Source organism: Ruditapes philippinarum, unplaced genomic scaffold (genome assembly GCF_026571515.1).
Source record: "Ruditapes philippinarum isolate M1 unplaced genomic scaffold, ASM2657151v2 ctg791_1_1_1_1, whole genome shotgun sequence".
Taxonomy (NCBI): Eukaryota; Metazoa; Mollusca; class Bivalvia; order Venerida; family Veneridae; genus Ruditapes; species Ruditapes philippinarum.
The window spans coordinates 49,821-62,878 of NW_026861391.1; the positions used below are offsets into that span (position 1 = coordinate 49,821).

Sequence of the window (13,058 nt, forward strand, 5' to 3'; positions counted from 1 at the left end):
TACCCTGAGAGACATGCGATTTTTTTCTAATACCAAACCAACATAATAATGTAATTTTTCACCTCTATGCATTATCATTATTATCATTATTATTATTATTATTATTATTATTATTATTATTATTATTATTATTATTATTATTATTATTATTATTATTATTATTATTATTATTATTATTATTATTATTATTATTATTATTATTATTATTATTATTATTATTATTCATCGATTGCACAACCATTCTTTCCTTTGCAGAAAACAAAATAAAATGATCATTTTTCATATAATGGTAGAGTGACTATGACATGAAAAGTCTCATAAAAATAGGGTAGGTGGGACAGTGATTGCAACAAGCCAATGTTATATACCAAAAATGTTCGTTAATGCTTGTAGTTTATGAGACCACCAGCATAAATTGGCATAAATGATGGCATTCAGAGAAAATCCAAGATGGCCGCCAAGATGGCCGCTTTTGATACTGAACTTCACCCTTAACTTTACATGGCTAAAATTTTGCATATAATTGGATACATTTTTAATATTTATAACATATTTCAAGTCACTGTAAGGACTGTACAAAGATAAACATATCATTTAAAACAAATTTTCATGCATGATTTGTATTTTCTTATAAAGATTTGTTGATAAAAAATAGAAGTTTTCGCAAGAAAGTTTGCTTTTAGCAGTGGGTTAACAATAATTGTTCTGCAGGAATTTTATGTTATTCTACCAAATGAAGATTTTGGATATGAATGGAAGCTCACATTTGATATTCATTGCTATAATCGACTGTTAACGTTGTTTTTCTTTCGTAGAACATGATAGAATATAAAAATAAAACGCACGTTGGTATTTTCATGGCAAATATATTTTTTCCAGTTAAATAAAGAAAAGTTTATTTAATTTTCAAAGATATGCATTCTTTTGGATCATTTTAGAATGCATAATTTATGAAAAGAAATGTTAAGTTTATCAACTCTTTTCCATCTTGACCTCTTTTCTATATTTTAGCAGTTATATTTGCATGTGTACCCACCCCCCCCCCCCAATAAAATGGAGCATAGGGCTGAACACGGGTACACTAAACGTATGATATAGTCTTTTATATGTTAAAAAGACCCTTCATCATTTCATTACGGGTAACCAAGTAATTATTATTATTCATATTTTGGAAAATTATATTTTTTGTCATGTTCTGAATAAATTGTTTTACGTAAGGAGTACTTTAATCACTGTCTTAGATTACTTGTGACGGGTTCCTTACCAATTTTACATGCATGGGGTATGGCAAGGAAATCAGTATGCAACATCAATACTTTTTGCCCTTCTTGTTTTCTTCCGTTTAAAACAATATATTCAAGATTCGGGCATATTTGCTGTAAGAGAATTACAGATTTACAGTTTGAGTTAAGAAGGCAAGTTTGTTGCTAAACTAAGTAATGGGTGTTTTCATTCTGTACAGTTTGACTATATCCTTGAAGTCACGGAAAAATAAAGCACTGGAATCCTCTGGAAGCATTAAAGGTCTAAACCCATAATTACTGTTTGCTCTCTCTCACTGGTTTCTTGCAAGGCCATTAATTGCTAAGTATGCTAATACTTATGCACATGCTTCGTGTATAGCCGACTGTTTTATTTTTGATGCTACTGCACCATGGCCGTTGTTCAGCTGCTGCAGCCTCAGTCAAGGATTAAAGACAACATACCAGATGTAGGCTTTATCGTTTCTGATAAATTGCAGACATTTTGTCACATAGTCAAAGTGCACTGCACATAACTGAGTTATTGTCAGATCTATTTTAGAAAGCCTTAAAAACAAACACCCATAAAACCGAGGTGAAAAATATTTCGCTTTCCAGCCAGTTGTAATTTCAGCCAAATATCCAAAAGAAACAAAGAATTTGCAACAGAGATACCAATGTTTCCCTGCCTCAGGAAGCATAAAATTGTGCTATTTCAAAAAATTGAGGCATAAAAAAAATTGAGGTAATTTTCAGTATGATCAATACCAGATCTGCAGATGCAACAATAATTTTTTAAAGAAATAAAATGAAACAAAGAATTTAAAAATCTATCATGTTCAGCTTTGACCTCTAAGTGTGACCTCGACCTTGGAGGTAGGGATGCAGCTGTTGTGCATGACAAATCCTCTTATTATTGTGACTATTTGTGCAAAGTATTTTCAAAAGCCCTTGAACTATGAAGTAGTTATAGATGGGACACAAAATGTACCCTATCACAGACTATGTTAATCTTTGACCTTTAAGTGTGACCTGAGAGGTAGGGACCTTTTGTTTTGCGCCTGACACAGGTGTTACGCATGACATATCATCTTATCATTGTGACTATTAGTGCGAAGTATCTTTAAAATCCGTTGATCTATGAAGAAGTTATGATCGGGACACAAAATATGCCAGACTCCGTTATTTTTTTTTACCTCTAAGTGTGACCGTAACCTTGGAGGTAGGTGACTGGGTTTTGTGCATAACACATCGAAACATTATTGTGAACAATTGTTGACCTTGAACGAGCAAGTGCGACCTTGACCCTGGAGATAGGGGTCTTATAAAAATCATTTGTGCCAAGCTATGTTAAATTCCTTTGATAAATGACAAAGTTATGGATCGGACACGATAGTGTGACGGACGAACAGACGGACGGAGCCTTTTTCTATATCCCCCTTTTTTCTTCGAAAAGGCGGGGGACAAAATCCACCTACAAAATTCTCTACTTGATATCTCACTGAAAACGGTCATGAGTAACTTGTCCTCATAAGAGAACCACTAATTATACAGCAGGAGGATTAGATGAACAGTTTTATAAATGACTCTTTCATGTGTGGAGAAGTTCCAATATTAGATTCAAATCATGAAGAATCTAATAGCAGGATTATTCTGCATGTTGCTGTCGCTACCTCATTAGGTGTACAGCAAGCCTGTTGTTATTAGTCCTTATACGATTTAATTGACTTCTTTTAAATCATTTCTAGAGCTTAAATGGAAATTATTTATTAAACTGGTAAGTAAAAGGTATGCACTGAGACCTGACAAGATATATTCCGGTACATACAGTAAATACATTCAGTGTTCTGCCTCCACAACAGAGAAGTATCATACTTTCTGTGTTTTATCTTTTATCTAAGTTTGTGATGCCTGTCATCATTCCGTAGCATAGGAAAGAGGAAGGCTTTTCAGGTAATGTGTAAGTCTGTTAATGATCTTAAAAATCTGACCTAGGGAAAGATCTGGTACTTCCAATTCATGCTAACACTGCTGCATTTAAGTTTGTTGGTCTCTTGTACAGTATATCATCCCGGGTTCGTTGCAAAAAGGGGGTCATATCAAGGAAATGACCTTCAACAAATGATAGCTTTATACTTCATTTACTGCGATGTATACTTCAGCTATTTGTATGGCGTTTATCTTTGAAAACAATAATTCCTCCACTTCATTAACTTTGGATAAAGTTAGGAATGTACAACCCACAGCTTTTGACACAACCTTCAGCCGTACCGGAAATTTTGAGTGACCATGTATATACTTGTTCTAACCTTTGCAGCGATGATCATGTTTGTTTAGGCAATGAACAGCCGTGTACCATAACAGTCTGGTCTTGCAAAGGGGTTCTACAAGGGCAAAACCATTTACCATGTCGGCAAATTTTGAGACAAATGATAATCGTGATGATGGTTGTCCATAGTGAAATTGAAAAAAATACACTAAGTGTTACATTGACTGTGGTTTGACATAAATAACAATATCTTTTTTAAATCACTGTGTCATATACGCATGGAAAGTTACTGTAAAAAATGACATTGAAAACCCTTTAAATTTTATCAAATTGAACCACTATATTTGTTTTGGTTTTGCTGAATTTTTACATTTATGTAAGCAAATGTATCAATGTTTATGCAAAATAAAAGAAGTTAGTTAACAAATAATGTTACTACTTGTTTCTACACTCTTAAATGCATGTACATGTTTGAACTTTCATAATGTTTTTCATAGGTTTTGAAATAAGATAAAGATTTATTTAAAAAATGTAAAAAAAATCAAAGTAAAGCATCTATCTTAATTAAAAAATAGATAAGATTTGTGTCAATATATACATTTTTTAACTGTATCTTCTATGATTTTTCACTTTATTCTTAAATTTGACGCTGCGTTGATTCAGAAAACTAGCAAAATAAGTTTAAAATTATGCAAGCTCTTTTAATATAATGCTAAAGGGCTGATACAATTTATAGTATCAATTCAAAGTATAGCTTAAAGAATATTTCTTGAAAATTTTTCCATGATGGCGGCCATCTTGGCGGCCATCTTGGATTTCTTTGATCGCCATCATTTTTGCCAATTTATGCCGGTGGTTTCATATAGTACAGACATTAATGAACATTTTGGTATATAACATTCATTGTTGCAATGACTGTCCAGGTTCATCATTTTCTAGGCCCTGATTGTCACCCTACCATAATGAACAATTTAGCTTCAGAAAAAAATTAAGACCTTGACACTGAGAGAATGATGACACGAATGTGCCGTTTTCATTTTCATTATACAGCTTAATGTTGGCACGGTATCTTTTGATGTAACAATTCATAAACTGTCATTGCAAAATAAAAAAAAATAAAAAAATATTATAAACCGTACCATAATGGTTTATATTACTTTAATTTATTTTTGTTTGTCATGGATATTTTAGCAAACAGGTGTTCTGTCATATACGGTTTCAATTGATGAGGGTCTACCATGAAATCAAGCTTTCTTTTAAAAACATGATATGCGTAAAGTATTACATTTAATATGTTATGAAGTGAAAATGATGTAAAGTACATTTACATTCTCTCTACTCTATATCTGATATTTATTTTATATATTGTCGCCATATTCACATGTGGTTTTAAACAAAATCTATTAAGAATGGATATCATGAAGATTTTAGCTTTGCTGTTGTTTTATTGTCACTGCATTAAAATGGAAGATCACCAAGAGGATCTTGAAGATCGGATACTTAAGGTTCAACGGCGAATAAATGCACTGAAAGAGGATTTACAGGCTATAGAGTCAAACGCTGAAATGACAGAGACTGACTTAGAAGAAAACAAAAACTCTCTCGAGCAGATGTTTTATAACTTAAACAAAATATTTGATGGGAACAAGTTGCAAGATATTAAAGATAGATTTAGTAAGCATTATTTGAAAAGAGAGCGAAGAAAGCTTTTTAAACTGCTTCAAGAGCCAAAAGAAAATGAAGCTGGAGAACAAGAAGATAACAAAAAGCAACAAGACCAAAAGGATTCAATGGATCAAATGACTGAAGATGTTGATCAGGATTTAAATACAACTTTGGAATTTGAAGGTATATATTCATAATCACTTGTTCAAGTCCTTTGATTTTTTGTGTATGTATTTTATATATACAGTTTTAACTGTATAGATATTTTCGTTTTTATTGTCGGTATCTATCTCTGATCTCCATTCTGATGTTTCTCTTTTGTTTGTTTTAACACATCTGCGAATGTTCCAAAATTTTAAATTTTACCATTTCATGTTAAATGTTGAATTCTGCTTAAGCCAGTGCTAGGGGGCTCGGAAGGTAGTTTGCACTTAACAGTACCGTCCATTAACAGGCTCAATCAAGCCGAGCCTGCAACATTTTCAATTTTGCCGTTTTGGCCTTTCTTTAGGGATTCTTATTTCTCTCTATTGTATTAAACCATTAATTCTTATTTCGTTAAATTTTATGTGTTACATATTTAACTGTGTTGAGCGGCGTATTTGTCATTATTTCTTTAAAATAGTTAAAACTATTTCAACCTGTCTACCGGTATTCCATTCAATAACTTTAGGTATCTATGTACTTAAGACCCAGTTACAAAAGAAGTACAATGTACACTGAATAAATCATTTTCTTGTCAGATTTTGGCGTTGTGTTTAGAGCGTCTAAGTTAACAAAGACAACTTTCGGAGAAGACACGGAAAACACGCAAAAGGAAACCATCATCTTCTCCAACATAGAATACAATGTTGGTGAAGGCTACAACTCAACTACAGGGTTATTCACAACGCCGAGGAAAGGCACATATCTGTTCACTGTCCAGTTTTATGTCAAGTATCATTACCGCATTGAGGCTGGGATATTTGTAAACGGTGAAAATACCATAGCAATTACATCTCTGTCTCCTGGAAATAACGCATGCTACAATTTTGAAGGAATAACAAACCTGGAAAAGGGAGATGTGGTACAAGTAACGCATTTGTACTCTAAAGGTGATCGTGGATTGGATAATGAGTTAAACTCAAACTTCTTTTCAGGTGCAATGATAAGATAACTGTAGATTCATCTCAAACATTATGAAATATTTGTGCCTGAAATATGACATTAAATATAACCTTTGCCTGCATATATTGAGTGTCATGCTCTTTGTACTTTATCTATATATATATTCTAATTTAGTAATGTTGTAACAAAATAAATTTATATCATTTGATCTTATTTGCATGTATATTTCAAGTCTTTCGAATGAACGCTGAGATTTAAAGATATTAATAATATGCATTTAGTTTAGACAACACCGTATATTAGGATTGTTTATCTCAATCTTGTGTACTTTTTATTGATATGTAATACAACCATTTATCACATACCCGTGCCGATTTTGCGACTCCGTAAAAATGATATCACACGGTCTTGCCTATATCTTGACGTGACATCATTTTCGTTATAAAAACAAGCGTAAATGTTAGCGTTTCACAATAGGTGCGTCAATTGAAAATGACTCTTTTCATGTTTAAAATTCTTAATTTTTGGGTTTGTGATAAATAATTTATTATATATTATATATAACGTGTTTAATAAAATTATGTTATGTTAGCCTCTGGCGAGCATAATATCACTTTATTCAACGAGTTCAATAAATTTAGTAATGAACCTACACTTATTTAATATCTTCTATAAGTATCATTTAACAGTTTCATGCATTATTATGTTTAAAAATATGCATTTGAATTTAATATGTAAAGAAATAAATGTCTATTTTATCTTTAACAAATGTATTTGTAACTTTAGGTACATAACTTTGTTTTTTTATTGCTAGATCCGACCTTCATTTGTTGTCGCCCTGTTGTCTTTTTATGAAAAACTATGTTAACTGTAATGATTGACAATTTAGTATCAAATGGTACTTTAATAGCCATAAGGAGTAAAACGATACATCTTTCGTTACATATTTCAGTTTTAATTTGTACAATTATGATATAGAATTAATCTGAATGTACCAAAAAGAAATCTAATCAGGCCAATAGACGTATCATTTGAGTATCATTTGATACAAAAAACTGTATATTCAGTAAGTCTGAAATGAAATATAGGGCAACAGACTGAAAATTCTTATGTTCATACTAGCTAAAATGATGATATGTTCGAATAATTTGTTATGTAATTTACCCAAAGCTGGAGAAAAAATGAGACTGTTCCAAAATGTTCAGAATGGAGTTTTGGACTGGACTCTTTTCAGATTGTAATTTTTTAACAGTATGGATCGAAAGAGTTTATGATCTGAGATTACACAGGAACTGAGAATGTTCTTTCTTCCAGTCCCCCTTATTAACCTGTTGAATTTAAGGGGAAAGGTAATTCCATTGTCTGAATTTATGTTTTGAACTTCATGATTTAAACTTCATTCAAGATTTCATCTTCTTCACGAATTATCATCGTGAATTCATGAAGTTGAAATCGCGAATTCACGGAGTAGAACGTGTATTTATGAAGTTGAATTTTGTGAAGTTGAAATCGTGAATTCGTGAAGTCAAGACGTTAAAATCTTGAATTCATTGAGATGAAATAGTGAATTCTGTATGTTGAGATAGTCAATAAATAAAGTTAAAATCTTGTATGTATGAAGTTAATATCGTGCATTCTGTATGTTGAAATCGTGAATTCATGAAGTTGAAATTGTAAATTCTTGAAGATAAAGGAGCGTTGAAAGACAATAATACTCATCGCTGCTGATGTAGCAACTGTTATAGAGACACAATCCCTTGTCAAGATCTTTAACACTGCTTAGTTTAACATGCATATAAATGTATTTCCTAATATTATACCTCATTTGCATGTGCCCTTCTATATTTAATATGACGTCATCCGGTCCATAAACCGCATACAGACAGGGGGCGGTCTATAATTCTTATTTTGACTGGATGACGTCATATTAAATATAGAAGGGCTTATGCAAACGAGGTATAATATTTTATTTTGTTGTTAAATAATTATTTTTACTGAATTTATTGTTGTTTTGTTTCGCATAAATTTATTACATGTTGATCAAAAGTCATGATTTATCTTTAATTTAATGTAAATTTTATTTATACAGTTTGTGAAAATCTTAAATTGCCTCTTTAATTTGATTAACTAAAATTGAATAACAAAAGTGGTGCATGATTTTTTTTGCTGTATCGCTTAAAAATAATAATAATAAATCCGACTAGGGTTTGAGATATTTCACACACTGAACAAATAATTATTTGAAAGCAAATAATAGTAAAAATGACAGCAACAACAGGGATGAAAGGATTTAGATTCGGGCCATATACCTTCCTCAGTCTGACCAAATAGTCCGTAAACTTGCATATTGCCCTCAAGGCCATGTTTTATTTGTTAATTAAAGACGTCGAAACATTCAGTTGATACTGTAGACGAAAGAATAAAACAAAGACCACAGTGTCCAGTAACATAATATATTGAACGTTCACATGCTGTGTTTGTTTTAAACAATTGGTTATAATTTGTTTTGAAAACACGTTCATTAGCTCACTATCTGCGAGTTTCTTCTTTAGAATGTAATCCTATGTAGTGAACGTGATAACTTATATTAATAAATAAAGGGATTCTACTTAGGCGTTTTTGCATGATAGGTCTGGATATATTTTCATGTGAAATGTACCATTTGAGGAAGGCATGAACTAATAACTTCCAAAAGTTCAGATCATTCGCTCAGTCCGTTCGTCCAGGTTTATTATTTCAATTGTGATAAATACACAAAAATAAAAAGCGTTTAAACGCTTTTAACTCAAACAAAAAAGAACTATAGATAGATAGCATAAAATGTGTTCGTCAGTTTAGTTTAGAGCATATAGAGAATATTCAGCGTTTTTTATGAATACAAAATTTATTTTCATCGAGTGGTATGAAAATAAACATTTCATCAGTGACAGTAGCCAAGAGTGAAATGTGATAATTTTCATACCACGGCATGAAAATAAATCCTGTATTTATAAAAAAAAACATGAATTTTCTGTTTATTATATAATATTTTTTTCTTTTTTTTGACCCCACAATTCGAAAAATCTTCCCCCTGTAATGTTGAACTGGCTGAATTTAGAAGAAAGACAAGACAGCAATAAAAATACGGAAAAATATGTTTTGCTGAAGTGAAATAAAAAGATTATTACTGTGAAAAATATGAATTTTATTTCATTGATATTTCTCAATATTTAATTTTATGAGTAAATAATAAATTTCTTTATTACACTTTGCATATATTTCCGTTTAAAGTGATTTAAGTGTTTTAAGTTGATCTTTGTAAGAAATTCATCTATTATTTTTAAGCTATTGGGCCTCAATTAAGTTCCCTTAAAATTGCGCGAAATATATTTGAAATAAAAATGATATTACACAATATGTACTATCAGGAAATTCTGATAATTCTGTTTAATTAAGTTGAGAAACATTTATACATTACTAAGAATAATTTATATTCATGAATAATGAAAAGAAATAAAATTCATCCGTTATAATGACATATAAGATTGAAGTAGAGCGAAATAGTATTCAACATCTAACAATGTCATTCATGGATGTGAATTCTGACAATTCAACAATTCTGAGTTTTAACAAGAATACAATCATTCAATTATATACGAGAAAATTAATATGAAAAGTGATGATCAAGACTATTTCTCTTGTAATGGTAAACGTTTTCAGTAACGTTGACATCGTCAACCGGCTGGATAAGACTTATCAGAAGAATTCCGTAAAAGTTATCAGAAAAACAAAATTACGAATGCATCTCCACCCCCACCCAACCTTCGGTATAAAACTTCCTCAGTAGTGTATTTACAGTCCTAAGACAATAAAACTTTTCTAATTTATTTTCTTAAATACAATAGACATTCTTTCGTAAGTCGTTGTTCAGCAAAGCATAAGAACAACAATATTTTCCAAATCGACTGTTATTGGAATTCCTCTGCTTTTAAACAAGAGCAAGTTTTGGTCTAAATTTGACTGGTCCTTGCCCTCTTGAGGCTAATGGCTGACGTTTTGGTTCTCAAAGAGATCCTCACGTTTAACTTGTTTCCAGCATGTCAGTACTTTGATTTTAAAATGTGTATATACATTTAGACGTATATTAAGAATCTTGATCACGGAAGTAACAACTGACCTAATAATTAATCTTAAATATATTATATTCCTACATTTTGTATATTGAAAATCCAAATTGACCATTTTTATATATAATTCTAAGCTATACGCACGTTAATTCCATAATTGTAAATACATAACTGCAACACCATTTAAGTTTAACACTCTAGGCTAAAAATTGATGAAATAATGAAAAAAATAACTATTATAAACTAGCGCATGTTATGACAAATGGAAGATCACATATATTTGGGAATTTTATGATGTAGCGCATGCACTTATATCCCAAGTCTACAAATCAACAGTTGTGGTCCATAATTCACTAAAATATAGCTTGTTTGAATGTAGTATAAACAAATTTCGGTAACAAATTACATTGAACAATTAACTTATCGAATATATACACCAGAAAATGTATTAAAGAATTTATTCGAGTCGACTTTGTAGCTATCTGATAATGAAGTCAAAATTTGTTTCACGTAAACGACATCACCCAGATTCAGGTTTGCAACAACTGCTAAGTTCTCACACGAATCTTCCCTTGGTGATAACCTGACCCAAGCAATACATTCGTCATTGACATAAATCCCTATATCTAAAGCTCTTCCTTTTAGAATATACAGTTGAACTGTGAAGTAATACGTCCCAGCTAGTGGTGTTACAAATAAGCCATTTCTGGGGTTATATCCATCTCCAGTGTTGGTTATTACATCAGGAAATATTATAGTTTCACCGTCAGAATATCGACGTTTATTCAATGTTACAGCCTTGAACAAAATTCTAGATTCTGAAACGTAAATGAGAAAAGTAGTATTTGTGAAAAAGGTTTTCTAGAAAAAGTAAGTCTGAGATACTGTTACAATTAACGAATAAATAGAATTTCGAAAATAGTTTTCGATCTTTATTTAACGCTGTCATTTATGTACGCGGATTGAAAAAATAATGATGTGTCTTTAATATAATAAAATGGTATACCTTCTGTATGAGCAATATCTTGATGCACGTTCGTCTCTACCTGGTGATTCATTCTTTCGAGACCATCATCAGTGTCAGTCAAATCTGTAGTCTGATTATCTACCATCCTTAAATTGATTTGTTCAATGCTATGAATCATTTCATTGAGTAAGTTGCTATCGTGTTTAAGTTCCTTTCTGACTTCTTTCATAATCCGTCTAAAATGTTTTCTTGTTTTCCTTTCAGTAGAATATTCCAATCGAGAAAAATCTCTCTTTAATAATTCCTCTGTGTCTTGCACTTTGTCTCCTGCTTTCTGTACTTTGACACCTGTTTCTCGAACTATGCTCTCCATTTCTGTGAGCATGTCCTCAAGAACTGTCAGTCTTATAGATATGTCATTATTATCATTTGAAGACCAAACGTAAGCACGATTCAAGACAATAAACGCAATAACGAGTTTAAATCTTACACCAATTTCCATCATTGTCCCATATAAAGAATGGGTGTGCTATTCTATTTGCACTTAGATGTTTTATAAATTACCAAAACTAAAGTTTGTAGTTTGAAATATTAGATATGTCATTTTTAAACTGGTCTGGTGGGCACACAAGTGTTTTGAAACCATATCCATCTCGTTCGTCATTAAGAGATTTGATTTCAGTTAATCCTGGTACAGAGTTGGATATACTTTTTATGTTATCAAAGTTAAAGCGACACTGGCACACTTCTTAGTTTATTAACAAATATTATTGAAATTTGTTATATATATGCATCATGATTCTAAACTTGTATAATTGAATATTTAATAATAATTTTATAATGCAAGAAACCTGACGATTTAAGTATTATTAATACATTATACTTAAAAATTATAACTATATTTAACTAACTAACTTGGATGTTTTACAAAAGAATGATGGATGATATTAAAAAATACTTAAATTATATAAAACTATTGTACATATAAACGAATAAGATTGTTTAATTCATTTAGCTGATATCACATTATGTTGTATAGTCACTGAACAAGCAATTTAATATGAGATAAACGCTTGTAGACAAAAGTACCTGGTCCGAGTCAGACCTTATTAAAATATAGACCATTATTTCTTTCTGTTTATTTTTCATGTTCTAGACAGTTTTTAATTGTATTCTAAACATTTATCAGTATAAACTGTTGGTCAATGACCAGAATGATTTTTTTGCAATATAAAGCTAATTTGCTTCAACTTGAGAGCGAAAAATGAGAATACAAGTTAACATGTTTGTGGAACATACTTCAAGCAACATTTACATAACAGAAAACATTACGTTAATGTCAGATTGAGGTATTTGTTATTGCTTTATCAGAAATAGTGTGTTAAGGTTAATTGCCCGGATATGATAACTGTCCGGATATGATAGCTGTCCAGATTTGATAATTGTCCGCATATGAACACTTGCCGGATATGATAACTGTCCGCATATGATAACTGTGTGGATATGATAACTGTCCGGATATGATAATTGTCCGGATATGATAACTTTCCGCATATGATAACTGTCCAGATTTGATAATTCTCCGCACATGATAACTGTCCGGATATGATAACTGTCTGCATATGATAACTGTATGGATATGATAACTGTCCGCATGTGATAACTGTCCGGATATGATAACTGTCCAGATTTGATAATTGTCC

At 31.3% G+C, this 13,058-nt stretch overlaps 2 protein-coding genes across 2 annotated transcripts; one reads left to right on the forward strand and one right to left on the reverse strand.

Annotated features, from left to right (window-relative positions):
* Positions 1–4,822: 4,822 nt before the first annotated feature.
* LOC132715478 (uncharacterized) lies at positions 4,823–6,490 on the forward strand. The gene is made up of 2 exons (XM_060698483.1): positions 4,823–5,358; positions 5,919–6,490. Exons 1-2 carry the CDS (start codon positions 4,920–4,922, stop codon positions 6,329–6,331), a joined length of 852 nt encoding a protein of 283 aa, XP_060554466.1. The 5' UTR covers positions 4,823–4,919; the 3' UTR covers positions 6,332–6,490.
* Positions 6,491–9,393: 2,903 nt separating this feature from the next.
* Positions 9,394–12,152, reverse strand: LOC132715462 (uncharacterized). Its single transcript, XM_060698464.1, has 2 exons — positions 11,395–12,152; positions 9,394–11,206 (listed from the first exon to the last, which is right to left on the reverse strand). Exons 1-2 carry the CDS (start codon positions 11,858–11,860, stop codon positions 10,809–10,811), a joined length of 864 nt encoding a protein of 287 aa, XP_060554447.1. The 5' UTR covers positions 11,861–12,152; the 3' UTR covers positions 9,394–10,808.
* Between the last annotated feature and the right edge of the window lie 906 nt (positions 12,153–13,058).

Bases quoted from the DNA above. Each gene is read 5' to 3' on its own strand.
- LOC132715478 (XM_060698483.1), top strand. From the start codon at position 4,920: ATGGATATCATGAAGATTTTAGCTTTGCTGTTGTTTTATTGTCACTGC. The intron at 5,359-5,918 runs GTATATATTCAT...TTTTCTTGTCAG, and splicing joins TACAACTTTGGAATTTGAAG to ATTTTGGCGTTGTGTTTAGA.
- LOC132715462 (XM_060698464.1), bottom strand. From the start codon at position 11,860: ATGATGGAAATTGGTGTAAGATTTAAACTCGTTATTGCGTTTATTGTC. The intron at 11,207-11,394 runs GTATACCATTTT...TTTACGTTTCAG, and splicing joins AGATATTGCTCATACAGAAG to AATCTAGAATTTTGTTCAAG.